The sequence below is a fragment of the Rattus norvegicus genome, chromosome 7, assembly GCF_021556685.1.
Source record: "Rattus norvegicus strain SHRSP/BbbUtx chromosome 7, alternate assembly SHRSP_T2T, whole genome shotgun sequence".
NCBI classification, from domain to species: domain Eukaryota; kingdom Metazoa; phylum Chordata; class Mammalia; order Rodentia; family Muridae; genus Rattus; species Rattus norvegicus.
In genome coordinates this window covers 99,307,501-99,322,658 of record NC_141540.1, presented here as the reverse complement: position 1 = coordinate 99,322,658, position 15,158 = coordinate 99,307,501, and the positions used below count along the sequence as shown (strand labels likewise).

The window sequence follows — 15,158 nt, the reverse complement described above, 5'->3', positions numbered from 1 at the left end:
ACAGATGGCTATGCGCTGTCTTGGGGATCCAGAAACTCAGACAGGAGTCTTCTAGAAGAGCAACCAGTGCTCTTAACCACTGAGTCATCTCCTGGCTTCTGTTTGCTTACTTTAAAAGACATATCTTAATTTTTCATTAGAAATAGGTTTTTAATGTACTGTTGGATTAAGTAATCAGTAATACATGTGTGTTTGTATATATTGCATACATGTATGTTCTGTATGTTATGCTTTTTTTTTAAGGTACAAGAATTGTTTACCCATGATTATGGAGAAATTTTTAATGTCCAGTTACCAGATAAAGAAGAACGAACCAAATTTTTTGAAGACTTAATTTTAAAACAAGCTGCAAAACCTCCTGTGTCACAAAAGAAAGCAGGTTAGTTACTTAGTAGAGAATAACTAAGAAAATTGCAGCTAATGTGACATCTGTCTGAATCTACAAACTCATCCTCAATTGTGGGGGTGATGTGTATGACTTAAAAAGCTCTGTATCCTATTAAAATGGACTAAGTTTTTAAGGTACATAAGGTGTTTCATAGAATAGCCCCAGCTTGTCTATGTTCCTCTTTTTCAAGGTCCCTATTTAATTATGTAAAGGCCTGTGCATATGAGCGCTGGAACCTGTAGAGGCCAGAAGAGGGTGGTTGAAGCTAGAGTTTTAAGCAATTGTGAGCTGCTGATGGGAGTTCTGAGAACTGAGTATGGGTCCTCTATAAGATCAAGGTGCTCTTAACCACCAAACCACCACCCCAGCTCTAGAACTGTGTTCTTACCTATACCACCCCACCTCTTTCTGTCTGTTTTGTTTTGTTTTAAGAACAACAACAAAAACTGTCTTTAAAATGCACACACCACAGTTCCACTTTTGGTTCTTGTAATGCTTCTACCTCTGTTCCTCATTGCTGCCTAAATTTAACTTGGGACTGGAGTTACAGATGTCGGTACTGGGAATGAACCCAAGTTCTTTGCAGGACCAACAGGATGCTCTTAAATAGTGTTACTTCTCTCCTTTTTTCTATTTTCCTTTTGGTTTTTTGAAACAGGGTTTCTCTGTGTAATCCTCCTCCCTGGCTGGCTTCCGAGTGCTGGGATTAAAGGCATGTGCCACCATTGCCCAGTTTAATTTACTTTTTAGTATGTGTATGCACAAGTCAGAACACAGATTGCAAAAGTCATTCAGGAACTCGGGTCATGGTGTTTGGTGGCAGGTACTTTTATCTAAACCTCTAGTCTCATTTCGTCTTTTAATCCTGAATATTGGTTTCCTATCCCTTGTAAAGGAAATAACCCTCAAGCCCTCATTCTGCTTGCACTGAGTTATTTGTTGCCCTCCCTTTCGTGGAGGCATATACTAAAGTCTTCCTCCGTGTGAAGTTCTGCAGGCCTTGGAGGTGCTCCCGGTGGCACCTCCACCTGAACCAAGACCACTGACAGCAGAAGAAGTTAAACGGCTTGAAGAACAAGAAGAAGATACATTTAGAGAACTCAGGATTTTCTTAAGAAATGTCACACATAGACTTGCTATTGATAAGCGATTCCGAGTCTTCACTAAGCCTGTTGACCCTGATGAGGTATAATTAATTTTGTCTTTGGGTCAAATATGTTTGGGCCATAATAATAGAAAAACCAAATAGTTCATGTAGGTGCCCTGCAGAACTCTGAATTTGTGTTCTCTATCTGGGCATGTGAACTTAGTGTCCTAAGCATGTATGGACTTTAGAGCTGTCTAATATGTATTTCTATTGTTTCAGAGAATAAACAGTTAACTTTTCTACACATTTAGACAAAAGGAACTTTAGAAGGTTTTAATTACACATGGTATTACCATTATGTGTAGATTCAAAAGTTGGGCGTAGAGGTGGGTTTTTGTTTTTTGAGACAGGGGGACTTGCTCTGTAGTCCAGGCTGGCCTGGAATTTACCGTGTAGTGTAGGCTACCGTGAACTAAGTGCTGAGGTCACCGGCTTGCATCAGTATTTTGTAGAGTCTGTTCTTAAACCAACACTGAAGGATGGACAGCAGTTGTATAAGGAAAGAAATAAAAGATACTAAAAAATATAACTGCTCAAGCATAGGAGTAAATATGAAGCAGAAATAGGTTTATGATAGAACCAAAGCATTCATGAGTATGGCATCCTTATTTATTTTACGTCCTCTATATTAATATTGCAGATAACCCTTTTTTTTAATATATATAGTTTGTTAAGTGATTTGGTGATTTGCTTCGATTTTAGGTTCCTGATTATGTCACTGTCATAAAGCAGCCAATGGACCTTTCATCTGTAATCAGTAAAATTGATTTACATAAATACCTGACTGTGAAAGACTATTTGAAGGATATTGATCTAATCTGTAGTAACGCTTTAGAATACAATCCAGATAGAGATCCTGGAGGTAAGCGTTAGTGAACTCCTTTTCAAGGTGTGGTTTTAGGGGTTATTGACAATGAGGTTTGTTGATGGTGTTTGTATGTTTGGTTGATTGTTTTTAATGCCCTGGTTAAGTAAATATTTTGCATTCAAAATAGCATATAATTCTCACAATAACCTTATCTTATTCTACAGCTGAGAAAGGTATAGTTTAGGAAGATTAAACCATTTTTCAGAGTCACGGTGCCAGGAAGGAACAAGGGCAGACTTTGAATGGTGTTTGGGGTTGATTGGTTGGTTTCTCACTCAGATCCCCAAATATTAACCATATAATGTACCCTCTAATGCAGAGGTTCTCAGCCTTCCTAATGCTGAGATCCTCTAATACAGTTCCTCATGTCCTCACACCCCCCACCCCCGCCAAGCACATTATTTTATGCTATTTCAAAACTGTAAAGTTGCTACTGTTATGAATTGTAATATAAATATTTGATATGCAGGATATCTGATATATAACTCCTGTGGGACCCACAGGTTGAAAACCACTACTCTAATCAAACACAAAGTAGCTTGTTTATGTACTTTCTGAAAGTGAAACAATAAAGCATTAATAAATTTCAAGAATTTTTTCTCTCTTTTTTAAGATTTACTTATTTATTTTATATATGAGTACACTGTAGCTGTCTTCACACACACCAGAAGAGGGCATCGAATCCCATTACAGATGTTGTGAGCCACCATGTGGTTGCTGGGAATTGAACTCAGGACCTCTGGAAGAGCAGTAAATGCTCTTAACCACTGGGCTGTCTCTCCAGCCCCCAGGGGGTCATCATTCTCATAATCTGAATAGTTTTTAAATTAAAAAAAAAAAACAGCTGCCAGTCTGAGTAACTTTTCTCAACAAAACGACCATTAAAAGTGAGCCTACTAAGTTCTCCGTTTCTTCTTCTAGAGGCTTCTGTGAATCCTTCCAAAAATGGTCTGTGCATATGTGCCCCTGTTCATTGCCCTACTTGCCCTGTCTGTCTGTCTGTTTATCTTTCTTCCACTCTTAACTGCTGAGCCATCTCTCCAGACCCTTGAGTTTTAGGAATGATGTATTTATCCTTATTTTATGTACGTTTGTGTTTTGCCTACATGAATGTCTGAGATATCAGATCCTCTAGAACTGAAATTGCCATTGTAAGCTGCCATGTGGGTGCTGAGATTTGAACCCAGGCCCCCTTATTTTTTAATTTACTTAATTTTTTTTTTTTTTACTTTACATCCTGCTTACTGCCCCCCTTCCAGTCACCACCCCACCACAATCCTACTCCCTCACCCCCCTTTTCCTCTGAGGGTGGTAGCCTCCCTGTTATCCTCCACCTTGGGTCTTCAAGTCTCTGCAAGGCTAGGTGCTTCCTCTCCCATTAAAGCCAGACAAAGCAGCCATGCAGCCCAGCTAGAAGAGCATATCCCATTACAAGCAACAGCTTCTGGGATGGCCCCTGTTCTAGTTGTTCAAGACCCACATGAATGTCAGGCTGCACATCTGTTACATACAGTGTTAGAGACCTAGGTCCAGCCTGTGTATGTTCTTTGGTTGGTGGTTCAGACTCAGAGATCTAAAGATCCAGGTTAATTGACTCTGTTGATCCTGTTGTGGAGTTCATATACCCTTCAAGGCTGCAATCCTTCCCACTATTCTTCCCTAAGAGTCCCCGAGCTCCACCCACTGTTTGGCTGTGTGAACCCAGGCTTTTAGTAGCTGAGCTGTTGTAAGATATTTGATCACACTGTGAACCCCAAGTTATTTACTGGAAAAAAAAAAAAAACTGTTTCTAGCTATATGGCTGTCTCTTAGCATACACCTTTAATTCCAAACAGTAAAGGTAAAGTTAGTTTGTAGAAGGAATCCTTCATGTTTGAAAGTGATGTCTGATTAAGTGGTAAAGTGAAAAATCAGAGAAAGATTTGACAGAATAGAATATGCCCAGGAATGAGGAGACAAAAGCTACTTAAGAGAGCAGTGCTGAGAGAGTGGAAGAGGCAGTTATCAGGACTGTTGTATAGTGACAGCCTGCAGAGAGAACAGTTTAGACACAGGTGAGAACAGAATGAGAAGGGGCCAGAAGATTAGATCATTGCCAAGGGTAGTACGAGGCCAAGCAGAACAATTCAGGAGAGGCCAAGGAGAAGCAGATTGAGTCAAGTCAGTTTGAAGAGGAGTTTGAACCAAAATAGCTGAGTTGAACCAACCACAGTTTAAAAAGAGAAGAAGGGTGAGTTTATTCAGTAAATGAGTCTCAGGCTGGAAACATTTTAGCCCAGTGTAAGGGAATATTGAACATTCCATTTGTTGTTCTTTTGGGTGTTGGTTTGTTTGTTTGTTTGTTTTTTTGATTGATTGAGTCGGAGTCTCACGGTATAGGCCTTGCTGACCTAAAACTCACAGAGATCTCCCTGCTTCTGTTTCCCCAGTGTAAGGATTAAAGAATGCCAGCCCCTGTTAAACTTAAGATGGTGTAGTTCAGGTTGTCCTTGACATATATCCAAATCATTAGATTATCACTCAAACCAGAATATGACATTTATTCTTTGTATGAAGTTTAGGAATTGTAATAGCTACTATCTTTACCCAAAATACTAAGTTTACTTTTGGAAAAGTATTAAGAATTGTGTTTCCTGGGGCTGGAGAGATGGCTCAGTAGTTAAGAGTGCTCACTGCTCTTCCAGAGGCCCTGAGTTCAAATCCCAGCGACCACATTGGTGGCTCACAACCATCTGTAATGTGATCAATGCCCTCTTCTGGTGTGTCTGAAGACAACTACAGTGTACTTGTATGTAATAAATAAATAAATCTTTTAAAAAAAGAATTGTATTTCCTTATATTTCAGATCGTCTTATTAGGCACAGAGCTTGTGCTTTAAGAGACACTGCCTATGCAATCATTAAAGAAGAGCTTGATGAAGACTTTGAGCAGCTTTGTGAAGAAATTCAGGAATCTAGGAAGAAAAGAGGTAGGGAAAGGCTTGGGCATTTGAAGAGGATGCCTTGGATGAATTCCATTTGTATGACCTCGAGTTCTTGAAACAATTTTTAAAATTTATCTATTTCTTTATAAGGTTGTAGCTCTTCCAAATATGCACCATCTTATTACCACGTCATGCCAAAGCAAAATTCCACTCCTGTCGGTGATAAAAGGTCAGATCAAGAGCAGAAGGAGAAGCTGAAGGCACCTTGTACTCCCATGGCAAGCAGCACCCCTGGTAAGCCCTCTGGAGTAATTTGTCATTTACAACCTTCATTGTCTTCTGCCCTTTACTTTGTCTTGTACTTTGCTAATACAGTAAATTGCACCTATTTGGCTGATGTTCAAGCAACTAAACTGTAAAATACCCAGAGCCTTCTTTTTCTATATACATTTTTCACAAATACAGTGAATATAGTGACAAAGCCTTGGTGTTGTGCTGAAGCTCTGCCTTCTGTTACCACCCAAACACTCAGCTCTCTTCCAAGTTGTATTAAGTTTGTTTTTGTAATGGTTTTTCAAGTTCACCCTGTATTCTCCAATTCTAATGAAACGTAGTTTTACTGTCTACCTTACACAGTAATTTAAACTCTTTTGTGCTTTAGTTTCTTCCACTGTAAACTGATGATGCTAATGGTAGCAAACCTCATCAGTTTAAAGTGAAATTCCAATGAATTCATATGCATGACGTGATTAAGAGAATGCTCAGTGTACCTTACCTGTGCAGGTAGGTAGGTCGTTGTGAGTCTTGACTTTCAGTTATTCAGTTGATGGCCCATCCTGCTGCTCAGCAGTCGTTTATAATGCATCACATAGATCACATTATTGCCTTCCTTAAAGTTATTCAAGATTTTTTAATAATTCAAGAATTACAGCTTGAACCAGGTCATTTTGTGAGCTGGACATTGTCCATGTCTCCATCTTGTCACAGTAGTTTACTGTTTCTGTATTCCAGCCATGTGAAAGTACTGTGGTTTCTTGACTTCTTTAACTCTTCATCTTATTTCTTTTGTTAAATTCCTTGAAGCTCGGTTGAAGAGAAAATTCCGGAAAAAGTCAAAGTGGCATGTAGGCACCAAAATAAAACGAAGGAAAATTTCACAAGCTAAAGACAGTAGCCAGACTGCTGTGAACAGTGCAAGCAGGAGTGACTCAGAAGACAGTCAGCATACACGTACAGAGCTCGGAAACACAGGGGAGTCCTCAGTAGAAGAAAGTGACAAGCAGAACACCTCTGAAAGCAACATAGACTTGAAAAATAACTCAAGTTCCTCCAATATTGAGAATGAACTTGAAGAGCCTAAGCAAACTGCAGAGGGCACAGAGCTGAGAAAAGCCAGGATTGTTTGTAGTGGCGATGCCGCTACCTCCCAGGTCACAGACATTGCTGAAGAAAATGAATCAAAAGGTAAGTCTCACTTAGAAGGTAAATGCCTCAACACTCAGGAGGCAGAGGCAGGTGGATCTGAGTTTGAGGCCAGCCTGGTCTACAGAGCCAGCTCCAATAGCCAGGGCTATTAAAGAGAAACCCTACCTTGAGAAGCAGAAGGAAAAAAAAGTAATAAACATCTTTTAAAACTTGAGAGGGAGGGCTGGAGAGATGGCTCAGAGATTAATAGCACTGTCTGTTCTAAGTAACCACATGGTGGCTCACAACCATCTATAATGAGATCTGGTGCCCTCTTCTGGCCTCCAGGCATACATGCAAGCAGAGTGCTGTATATATAATAAGTGAATAAATCTTTTATAAAAAAAAAAAAGAAAACTTGAGATAATTCCTAAACAAAGTCATTACATACCAGTTCATTGCTTTTGCTGTTTTTCAGAGCACAGATGTTAACTAAGTAGAAAAATAGCATTATCTTTACTTAACCTTTCAGCTACTAGACCAAAACACCGACATATCCATATATAATAAATTAAACTAAGTTTTTGTGATGATGGACTCTCTTGGGGATTCAATTACTGTCACAGCAGGGTCCCATGTTTCACAGCTGTACTAATGAGCTGGAGACACTACAGAAAATCTTGAGTGCAGCTGCGGTATTAAAGTAAATACTTCACAAAAGAGAGTGGGAACCAACCACTAACCCATGTACAAGAAGAGGAGCTGAGAAAAGAGGGAAGCAGAGGTGCATATACTTCTTCTCAGCCACGTGCTAGAGAAGGAGCACTAAATGAAGCAAGGAAATACTCAGTCCTGAAGAGACATTGTTCAAATACAACTAGCATCTAGCCTAATACTAACTTCTTCAGTGATTATTATCCCATTAATTGCTAAGAGAAAGTGACACTTGATTTGGTATGTCCCTTTCTGCCAATTTCATGGAAACTATCAAGGAATCCCCCAAATAATCAGTTTGAGAAATACTTCTTATATTGTTTTTGTTATGGTGGGATTCTGTTTGTTTACTTTAAGACAAATTTTACTAAGTAGCCTAAATTGGCCTGGAACTCTATATAAAGCAGCCTGGTTTCTAACTCATAAAGATTTATCTTCTTCTGACTCCTGGGTGCTGGGATTAAAGGCAGGCATTAAACCAGTTATTTGTCTTAGCCATTATGTTTCTGAACCAAATAATAATAATTGCTTAAATTTTCTCTTTAGAAATGGGGTTTCTGCGAATGACTCGAGCTAGACATTCCCAGGTAGAGCAGCAGCAGCTGATCGGTATGGAAAAGGCTCTGGCGATTCTCTCTCAGCCTACACCTTCACTTGTTGTGGACCATAAGCACTTAAAAGTATGTTAAACTGAAGTCAATGCTTTCACTAGACATTTTAGTCTTCCTCACAAAATGGATTGCAGGCTACACGGGGATTCAGCTTAAGTTCTTTTCCTTTAGGAAAAGTTCTTCTGGGCTGGAGAGCTGGCTTAGAAGTTAAGAGCTCTGACTGCTCTTGAGGGCTTAGGTGTAGTACCCAGTGCCCTCTTCTCGCCTCTGGACACTAGGAAGTTCACATTAGATAAATATTTAAGTAAATAGATTCTTTTAAAAAGAAATTTGTCTGGAGAAGTTTGTGGATATAATAGAAATTAGCAATTTATGCTGTAGTTTTCAGGATGCTGAAGGTTAACCCAGGGTCAAAGCCGGTGTCACAGAATGAAGGAGATCTAAGTCATTGCCAGCGACTTGCATACCTCAGCACTGGTGGCCTGTTACCTTTATAACAGTTCCCCTATGCATTCAGAATTAAAAATCTTGTTGCAAGGAATTAATCTGGCACACATAAACACTTGTTTTCTTTTAGAATCTTTTGAAGACTGTTGTTAAAAAAAGTCAGGAATATAATATATTCCAACTGGAAAATTTGTATGCAGTCCTCAGCCAGTGTATTTATGAGCACCGCAGGGACTATGACAAAACAGCACTTGTTCAGGTAAGGTTTGGACTTCAAACTGGTTCATTGCTTGTTTTGAGATAGGGTTTTTCTATTCAGTCCTGATTATCTAGAACTCAACTGTAGACCAGGCTGTCTTCAAACAGGCTCTCCCTCGGCCTCTCCCTCTGCCTCCCAAATGTTGGGATTCATGCTAACTTGAAACACTTCATACTCCTTTTGCCAGGTAATATTCCCATTAAAGATGACTGAAGCCTTAAAGACCAACCAAAGCATGATGACCCACTTGGAAATTCCATTTTCTGGGTATAGGCAGGATCTGTGCCCCAAGGTCGTCTTCTGTAATATAGCATGTTTAAGGCCATCTTGAGCTGCATGAAACTCTCAAAACCAAAAGATAATAATTAAGAGGCTGTTTTCTATGAAGATTATAGATTGTTAATCAATATAAACAAGGCTGGTGTATCATAAATCTAATTGATTAGATTGTATTTATGATAAACAATGACTCCATGTATTGATAAAACTAAAAATACATAAATATCAATATGGAAATGCATCTTCTTTTAAAATAGCCTTTTCCCCTAAGATAAGTGTTTATGGTGGATATGTTTGTATACATCTGTAATCCTAGATTGGAGTAGCTGAAACACAGGAATCACAAGTTTAATCTCATGTGGTGACATAGTTAAGACCCTCTCTCAGATACCTACTTATCTTTTAGAAGGTATTGGAATATTAATTATTAAAAATATATGTTGGGGTTGGGGATTTAGCTCAGTGGTAGAGCGCTTGCCTAGGAAGGGCAAGGCCCTGGGTTCGGTCACCAGCTCCGAAAAAAAGAACCAAAAAAAAAAAAAAAATGTTAGATGCTACTTACATATTACCAGTCACCTATAAAATCTGCCATATACCCACCTAGTATATGGAATACCTGTGTGTGGTGTACATGCCCCTGTAGGGTACACTAGGGAAGGTAGATGCTATGTGTAGAATATTATTGCTTACACTGTATATGAGTGTACCAAATTGACCCGATAGTTACATGGATAAGTAATATTCTTATCGCTGTTGGGGAAAAGCACATTATTTTTTTTTAGCTTTTTTCAATATTGAAAATATTTTTCCTTCTTGTCTTTTACACAGAAAATGGAGCAAGCAGTAGAGAACTTCAGTTGTTCCAGATCATGATATCATTACATTCTAGAATTTATTCAGTTCCTATTTAATTGTCTTTGGATATAATTTTCATAACTGATGCTAGATGAGATGAAGTCTTGCATCTTCAAGAAAAGATTAAAATAGTAAAAGTACTTTAAATTTCTTGATATTTATGTACATGTAGTAAGATAACTAGTATGTCTTAAGATGTTTAAGCAAAGCACTGTAACAATTGTAATTGTTTGACTAGATTTTAAAGCTATTTTGGTAATTAATGTTTTGTGACATTTAATGATAGCTTAGCAGCATTGCATTTTTGTTACTCTTAGCTGAAGCACTTTTAGTTTTATCATTCCCTAGTCGGTTATTGTATCAGCTAGATTTGTATCTGTTGTAGTTGCTGTCTTTGTTTTCCTCTAATGCCTTTCTTCCATTTGCCAAAATTCAAGTGATTTTCAAGAGGGCCTCAATACAATTCTGTACTTAATATAAAAATTAATGCCTTTAGATAAAGATTTTTATAATTCTAATTTAGGTTAATAAAGATTTTTAAATATATTGTTTACTTTTGTAATTATATACACAACAAATATATTAGTGACTAGTTTTTATATTTGACAACCATTTATCTTTCTATCATTGTGTTTAGGTTATATCCTATAAATATTCTTTATCTGCACATATATGATTATAAATATAAATTTTCTATACTGATACCAAAAATACATTTCTTTCTTAAAGTTGAAGCCCGTTACTCCTTCTACACACTGTTGAGTGGGACATTCAGACCTCTGCTTTCAGAGCAGTGTGTGCTGGGCAGCTTGCGGAGAGCAGCCACTGACGTCTGGGAGGCTGTGGGGCTTTGTTAGTGTTGTAATGGTGGTGGGAAGGGTCAGACCGAGGGCCCAGTGTACACTAAGTACATGCCTCGCTCAAGAGTTTAGATTTTAGCATAGTTTAAAGTTGAGCTGCCTGTTTTTAAATGTAGATATTTAAAATATTTCTAAAATTCAGTAATTTGGATACCTTAATTAGTAGATGCTGTCTTATATACCTATGCCAAACATCGATAACATTTGAACATGTTCATATTGATAGAGATAATATTGTATAGGTTGAGTGTGTATGTATCTGGGTTCTCAGCCCTTGAGGAAGAGACAGGAAGATCAAGAATTCAAGGTCATTAGCTACACAGTAAGTTTGAAGCTAGCCTGGCTACTTGAAACACTGTCTCAAAAAAGCAAATAAATAAAGTATTATGCTTAATAGTTTCTATTGTAGTTTATTATAACTTATTTCAGATGTATCTTTTTATTGTACATTTTGTATAATAAATATTAAAGTTGAAAACTGTTACTTGTTTCTAGTTATTTAGAACGTTGTGTGAATGTATATGTGTCATAACGTGTGTGTGTGTGTGTGTGTGTGTGTGTGTGTGTGTGTGTGTCCGACCAGACAGTTCTGTAGAGTCTTTCTTTGCTTCCACTTTTACGTGATGTGAATCCTAGGGATCAAACTAGGTTACTAGGTTTGTGAGTGTTTTTCCTACTGGGCCATCTTACTACCCCTTCAGTTTTTAAAAACTGATTAAAGATAGGACTGACTGCCAAGCATCATGGTGCTTACTTGAATAATCCCAGCCCTTGGGGGGTAAAGGCAAGAGGATTGCCTGAAAATCAAGACCAGTCTGCTCTTCATTATTTTGGGACACCAAAGGCTACATAGGCATCAGACAAACAAAATAATAAGTCAATGTAAAATAATTACAGGGTTCTTTCATGTATGAGTGCATACACTAAATAAACCAGCCAGTACATAAGAGGAATGTTGACTTTTTTTCTTGTTGAAAATATTTAGAGCAGTTAAAGATAATTCATTTAAATCTGAAAGGAAAAAAATATAAACAGTTACAGCGTACATAGTATCATTTAGGAAATCCTAAGAAAATCAGAAGAAACTGGTAGAACCATTGTGTGAATTAATCACTATAAGAAAGACGGTAAAAATCAGTGGTTTCTATTCACTGCTAGTACATAATCCAGAAAGGAAGTCAGGAAGTAATTCAGTTTGATCATTTTCCATGACAAAATACCTGAGAGTAAAAAGATTATTTGGTTCACCATTTTGAAGTTAAGCAACGCTTAGTTGGCTTCATGGCTTTAAGTCTAGAGAACAGATGTCTACATGCCTGAGGAAGGACAAATTCATGGGAGAGGATCGAAAGTCTTGAAGTCAAAATACCTGATAAAATGGTTTTAAGAATGATGACAGTTTATGAGCTAGGAAAAAGACAGTCTTCCAATGGCGTTGGCATAACTGGATGTCCAAATGCAAAAGAATGATAGTGAATCCTTGCCTCCTGCCATATAGAAACCAGCAGAAATGGATCAGGGGCCTGAGTTGTAAGAGCTAAACCTACAATTCCATTGAGGCCTTACACAGGCTAAGCAAGCAGTCTACCACAGAGCTGAGTGCACAGCCTGGAGACCATAAGTTTGGATGCTCCGTCTCTGAAAGCATTACTCATCCGTTGGAAAGGTTCAGAGTCCCTGGACACATTTGACAAAGCGTGATCAAATGGACTAGACAAAAGTCCCTGCAGAGCAACAGATGATACCACAAGAGCCACAGGGAAGCAATCAGAAATGTTTTTCATCTTTTTTTAAAATTTCTGTTTGTGAATTTATTATCTCATACATTACATCCCAACTGCAGTTCCCCTCCCTGCCACATCTGATTTCTGCAAAGGGGAGGGGATCTCCTATATCCACCCTCATATCCATTCCCTTTTACTCTTCTACTGCCCTTCAGAAAAAAGCAGGCCTGCCAAGGATATTAACCAATCAGCATATCAAGTGGCAGTAAGATTGGGCACCTCCCCTCATATTAAGGCTAGATGACAACAATACAGCCTAGCTAGAGGACAGGGATCCCCAAAGTAGGCAAAAACATCAGAAATAGTGCTCCCTCTGTTAAAATCTCACTCCTTTCCAGCCTCTGCCTCGGACCTTGCAGCCACCGCGATGTTGATGCCTAAGAAGAATCAGAGTGCCATCTATGAACCTCTTTTTAAGGAAGGGGTGATGGTTGCCAAAAAAGACATACATGCCCAAACACCCCGAGCTGGCAGACAAGAATGTGCCCAACCTTCACGTCATGAAGGCCATGCAGTCTCTCAAGTTTCAAGGCTACGTGAAGGAGCAGTTTGCTTGGAGACATTTCTACTGGTACCTCACAAATGAGGGCATCCAGTATCTCCGAGATTACCTGCACCTACCTCCGGAGATCGTGCCCGCCACGCTGCAGGCCTCGGCCCAAAGGTTGAGAGGGTGAGCTGCCTGCAAGATTCACAAGAAGAGAGGCAGACAGAGACCTACAGAAGGAGTGCTATGCCCCCTAGAGCTGACCGGAAAGCTGAGGCTGGGGCTGGCTCAGCAATGGAATTCCAGTTTAGAGGGGGCTTTGGTCATGGACATGGTCAGCCACCTCAGTGACATTGGAGATTTTGTTGTATTGAGTAAACTTTAAAGAAAAAAATCTCATAAAAACACCAAGCTACACAATTACAACATGTGCAGGGGGCCTCGGTTAGACCCGTGCAGGCTCCCTGATTGTCCCTTCAGTCTCAGTGAGCCCCTATGAGTCCAGATTTGGTGATTCTGTAGGTTTTCTGCCTTTAAAAAAAAAAAATTTATTTATTCTATATAAATACACTGTAGCTGTCTTCATGCACACCAGAAGAGGGCATCAGATCTCATTACAGATGGTTGTGAGCTGCCATGTGGTTGCTGGGATTTGAACTCAGGATCTCTGGAAGAGCAGTCAGTGCTCTTAACTGCTGAGCCATCTCTCCAGCCCTCTGTGGGTTTTCTTGTGTCCTTGATAAAACAAGATGCAGAGGCTTCTTATCAGAGGGAAGGCTTGGTAAGACTCACCTTGAGAGCAATGCAGTGAAGATTGTTCCAGAGTTGTAAAGAAAGATGCTTAAGCATTGGCAGGAGCGTTGACATGAATGAAGGGCTGCTAGTTTCAGGTCTCACTTGAATACTGGGAACATCTGGACTTCCAAATAATACAGGGGAGTTAGTGGGAAGCAGCCCCATGGGTCCCAGTATATACTTACTCTACAGCTTCAAATGCCCCTTATCTCACCACCATGGTTGTCTGGACCTTGAATGCCATTTGTACTCTTTGTCCGGATGAAAATTCTTATGACCAGAGTACCACGAGAAGTCCAGCAAACACTGGGCCACTGGGAAATGTGTTTTGAACAATACACATGTGCTGAGGACAGCTCTTACCTCTGCTGAGCGTCCCTCCCCTTTGCAGAAATCAGTTGTGATTCTGTTTCTAGATAGCTGTATTCTGCTAATCTATTTGACTACAATATCATTGTATTGAATGCTGTGGCTTTGTAATCAAGAGCATTAGTTCTACTGATGGTGTAGGTGTGTGGTATTTTAAGTCTGTATGCCAAATTTATTTCCCCAACAGAGGCTTGTTAAGAGTACAGAGGAAGGATTGGATGGATAGCTCAGTCCATAAGGAGCTTGGCAGGCAAGCATGGATGAGAGTTCATTCTCCTGAGTTTGATCTCTCAACAGTGGATTTTTGTCAGGGTATTCTATCACAGCCATAGAAATGAAAGTACAAAGCTCCCCAGGTCCCACCCGAGGCCCTGACTTCTGCGATCTTATTTTCTGCTGATGAATTTCGACTACTCTACCCACTATAATTGAGCGCATACAACATGTCTTTTTGTGATGGCATATTTTACTTTAGAATGGTATCTTATTATAGGCTGTGGTGATTCGAATGGAGATAGCCCAGATAGATTCATGTGTTTGAAGGCTTGGCCGTAGGGATTGGCACCATCAGGTGTAGCCTTATTGGAGGAAAGTGTGTCACTGTGGACGTAGACCTTGAAGTCTTTATAAACGCAAGCTATGCCCCATGTGACACAGTCTCCTTCTGCTGCCTGCGGATCAAGATGTAGAACTCCATCTCCAGCACCATACCTGCCTGGATGCCGTGCTTCTCACCATGATGAAAATGAACTAAACTCCTATAAGTCAGCCTTCAATTAAACCTTTTCCTTTAATAAGAATTGCTGTGGTTATGGTGTTTCTTCACAGCAACAAAACCCTAAGACATAGCCTAAATCAGAATTTCCTCTTTTAAAGGAAGAAGATTATTCTACTATATAGCACATTTGCTAATCCCTTGTTAGGATTTAGATATAGCCTGTCCCCCCAAGGGTTCATGTGCTGGAAGC

At 39.4% G+C, this 15,158-nt stretch overlaps 1 protein-coding gene and 1 pseudogene across 5 annotated transcripts in view; both read left to right on the top strand.

Annotated features, from left to right (window-relative positions):
* Positions 1-11,240, top strand: part of Atad2 (ATPase family, AAA domain containing 2) — a 41,847-nt gene extending 30,607 nt beyond the window's left edge. For 3 of the 4 annotated variants that reach the window (XM_087557380.1, XM_087557382.1, XM_087557379.1), the window contains 9 exons: positions 244-379; positions 1,378-1,574; positions 2,238-2,397; positions 5,249-5,371; positions 5,477-5,620; positions 6,410-6,790; positions 7,991-8,124; positions 8,633-8,761; positions 9,869-11,233. In XM_087557380.1, coding sequence (XP_087413506.1) covers positions 244-379; positions 1,378-1,574; positions 2,238-2,397; positions 5,249-5,371; positions 5,477-5,620; positions 6,410-6,790; positions 7,991-8,124; positions 8,633-8,761; positions 9,869-9,913 — 1,449 coding nt within the window. In that variant the 3' untranslated portion in view covers positions 9,914-11,233. 4 annotated transcript variants of the gene reach the window in all.
* A 94-nt stretch (positions 11,241-11,334) lies between these two features.
* Positions 11,335-13,377, top strand: LOC148004803 (small ribosomal subunit protein eS10 pseudogene; annotated as a pseudogene). Its single transcript, XR_015625568.1, has one exon. The product of XR_015625568.1 is annotated as a small ribosomal subunit protein eS10 pseudogene, transcript variant X2 (transcript).
* The last annotated feature ends 1,781 nt before the right edge of the window (positions 13,378-15,158 follow it).